The 3,271-nt window shown below is 39.2% G+C and overlaps 1 protein-coding gene across 10 annotated transcripts in view; it reads left to right on the forward strand.

Annotated features, from left to right (window-relative positions):
• OPALIN (oligodendrocytic myelin paranodal and inner loop protein) overlaps positions 1–3,106 on the forward strand; it is a 15,260-nt gene extending 12,154 nt beyond the window's left edge. For 9 of the 10 annotated variants that reach the window (XM_011951217.1, XM_011951214.1, XM_011951210.1 and 6 more), the window contains one exon: positions 1,178–3,106. In XM_011951217.1, the coding sequence (XP_011806607.1) occupies positions 1,178–1,354 (177 nt within the window). In that variant the 3' untranslated portion in view covers positions 1,355–3,106. The remainder of the gene's footprint in view (positions 1–1,177) is intronic. The other variant, XM_011951208.1, reaches the window with a different exon arrangement.
• Positions 3,107–3,271: the final 165 nt, after the last annotated feature.

Consider the following 3,271-nt stretch of genomic DNA (forward strand, 5'->3'; position numbering starts at 1 on the left):
GCCTGGCCAACATGGTGAAACCCCATCTCTACTAAAAATACAAAAATTAGCCAGGCGTGGTGGCAGGTGCCTGTAATCCTAGCTACTCAGAGGGATTGAGGCAGGAGAATTGCTTGAACCTGGGAGGCGGAGGTTGCAGTGAGCTGAGATCGCGCCATTGCACTCCAGCCTGGGGGACAAGAGTGAGACTTCGTCTCGAAAAAAAAAAAAAAGAAAGAAAGACAAGAAAAGCTAAATCTACAGAAAATTACTTGAATTAACAAGAAATTTTAACAAATTTACTATATACAAAAATCAATATACAAAAGTAATTTACACTTCCAACATCAACAACAATTAGAAAAAGCGATTTTAAAAATTACCATTTTGTGATGGTAATTGGTAATAAAAATATGTAGAATGCTATGGAATAAAATCTAACAAAAATATGTAATACCTTTATGGAAAATAATAAAACTTTGGTTAAAAAAACTATTAAATAATACCTAAATAATGGGGATCATATACTATGCTCTTGGATAGAAAGTGTTAATAATATTACAATGTCAAACAATGTTAATCTATATAATAAATGTAATTTCAATACAAATCCCAATCAATTTTTTTCATGGAACTTAATGAGGTCCTTCTAAAATCTATATGAAATAAAGTAGAAAAAGAGTTAAAAAGACACAACAAACAGATAGGTAGAACAAACAGAAAATAAATAGCAAGATGGTAGATTTAAACCCAACCATATCAATGATCACATTAAATGTAAATAGTCTAGATACCCAAATTAACAGGAAGAGATATTCAGATTGGTTATAAAAAGAAGGTCCAACCATATGATGCCTACAAAACTCACTTTAAATATAAATTCACAAACAGATTAAAAGTTAAAAGACAGAAAATGAGATATTTTGTTAACAATAAACAAAAGATAGTTGAGTGGCCTGAAAGCTCTCCCAAAGCAGTAAGATCAGGCAATTGTGGGTCTCTCCTCATTTGTTTTCTGTCTCTCAAGGACCGTTGTCCTTCCTTGCCTGTTGTCTAATGTCTTGAAAACTATTGCTTCAAATGTTGTGTCTGATTTTGGTTATTTCAGGTGGGAGGGTAAATGTGGTTGCTGTTAGTCCATCTTGTACGGAAGAATTCTCTGCAGTCGTTTTTAAAAAAACCTATTTGTTTCCTTAAGAATCCTAGGAGATCACCCACACATGAGAAGAATACGATGGGAGCACAAGAAGCCCACATATATGTGAAGACTGTAGCAGGAAGCGAGGAACCTGTACATGACCCTTACCGTCCTACTATAGAAATGGAAAGAAGGAGGGGATTGTGGTGGCTTGTGCCGAGACTGAGCCTGGAATGATGCAGCTCAGTCAAGGAGCAGACCTGGCACTGGAACAGGGTTGAAAACCCAGGGTTTTGTACTTGGAGAGGAGAGATGCCAAGCTGCTTCTTAATCAATCCAAATTTCATTTACAAATCTGGAACACTTTGGGGCTGATTTGTCTCCTTAGTGGACATCCCCAATATGGTTAATTCCAACTCTCAAACCTTGTGCTTTCGTTAGTACATGTGACTCACCAGATGGGGTCCTTAGATCCTGTTCCTGCTCCCAATGGGAATTTGCTTTTCTTTGTCATTTTGGGAAAGGGGCTTGGTTTCTGAGTGTCTTGCCTTCTCATCTTTTTTTTCATATCCTTTTTCTCAAAAAAGCCATCAGCTCTGACTTCCATGGAAGTGTTGCCAAGGTCAGCCTGGTGCAAGTTGGGATATAAATGAAACTTATGCAGGATGTATGAGAGGAAGCAGTTAATTGTTTCTGAATAACTCAGGGTAGAAATCACATGAAGCCACACATTCCCTGACCACAGGGAAGCACATGGCTCAGTCATGTCATTCAGCAGTGGAAAGAATATGGATTCTTAAGTCACACCTATCACTGAGCACCTGTACGACTTTGGAGAAGTTGTTTAACATTTCTAAGCCTCAGTTTTTGCTTTTTTAAAGGAGGAGAAATATTTGCCTCATGTCATAATTGAAAAGATTAAATAAGAAATAAAGGGAAGTGTCTGCTACTTAGTTGCCAGTCAAAATGTTAGTTCTCTCTCTCTGCCCCCTTCCTCCTACCTCTTCCCATATTGCTTGCCTGATAAAATAGCTAGTCACTAGCATTTGTTCCCCATAGTCACAGGGTCACACAAGGGAACATTTAGGGCAAACTTTCTGCAAGGCCTGTGGTCCAAACTGTTATCTAAAGATGATTCTGGGTGTTGCTGGTAGTATGTGAATCTTCCAATCTAGGTGTAATCGTGTCCTCATATGAATCAGGAAAAGCCAGGTTCTTACAAGTGCCAAATTCCAAATACAGAGACTGGTGGTGTTACATTTAACCTTAAAGATGTTAATGTTGATGGAAATTCATGTTTCATATTAAAACAACACTTCGTCTTTACAATGAAACATTTTGCTTAATTTTTAAAGTAAGACATTATGATACCTCTGATGGCAGCTCCTCAAATAACTTTAACTTTTGTGCTTTAGGGATAGTTGTTAAGCTTACAGTTTCTTTTATGTTATTTTTTAAAGGCTTCAGATTAAACAAGAGCCCTTAAGCCCATGCATAGCATTGCCGTTTCAGCTTGCTGAGGTCTCTCTCCAAGGAGGCCAAATGGAAAAGGAGAGGCCACTTCAAGTGGTGTTGGCTCATTGAGCCTATTGGGCAAACTATAACCAGGTTGCCTTATTCTGTGTGGATTACTCCAGGACAGGCCACCCTCCAGCATTCTCTTATCCCAGTAACTCCTCTTCCCATTTTCCAATCCCTCCCCAGCTTTTTTTTTTATTTCCCTTCTGTACTCTTCTTTTGCCTTCAATACAAATTTCATTTCTTCTGTGACTTTGGGCAGACTTCCTTCTAGCATTTGTCAGCTACCCCACCCCCCAGCTGGCCTAGGAGACACGTCATTCGTTGCTCCTACTTGTGTCTGTAATCAGAGAGTATTTAAGGAGGGCAGTTCTGTGATGGACTCTGTGTGTGTGTGTGTGTGTGTGTGTTGAAAGTAAAGATGGCTGGGGGAAGGCAAGAGTTTCTCCAAGATATTATTAGAAATGAGGGAAATGGAGAAAAGACCCAAGTCCTTGGATATCATGGGGAAAAGCTGTGTGGCAGAAAGAAAAATCAAGAGGACCCAAGTGTATGGAGACAGGACCACAGGAATGGGCCAAGGAGCAACATCCTGCCATTCAGCCAGCTTGGGACAGGTTTTCACTTTCACTCCCA

Source organism: Colobus angolensis, unplaced genomic scaffold (genome assembly GCF_000951035.1).
Source record: "Colobus angolensis palliatus isolate OR3802 unplaced genomic scaffold, Cang.pa_1.0 Scaffold316, whole genome shotgun sequence".
NCBI lineage: Eukaryota > Metazoa > Chordata > Mammalia > Primates > Cercopithecidae > Colobus > Colobus angolensis.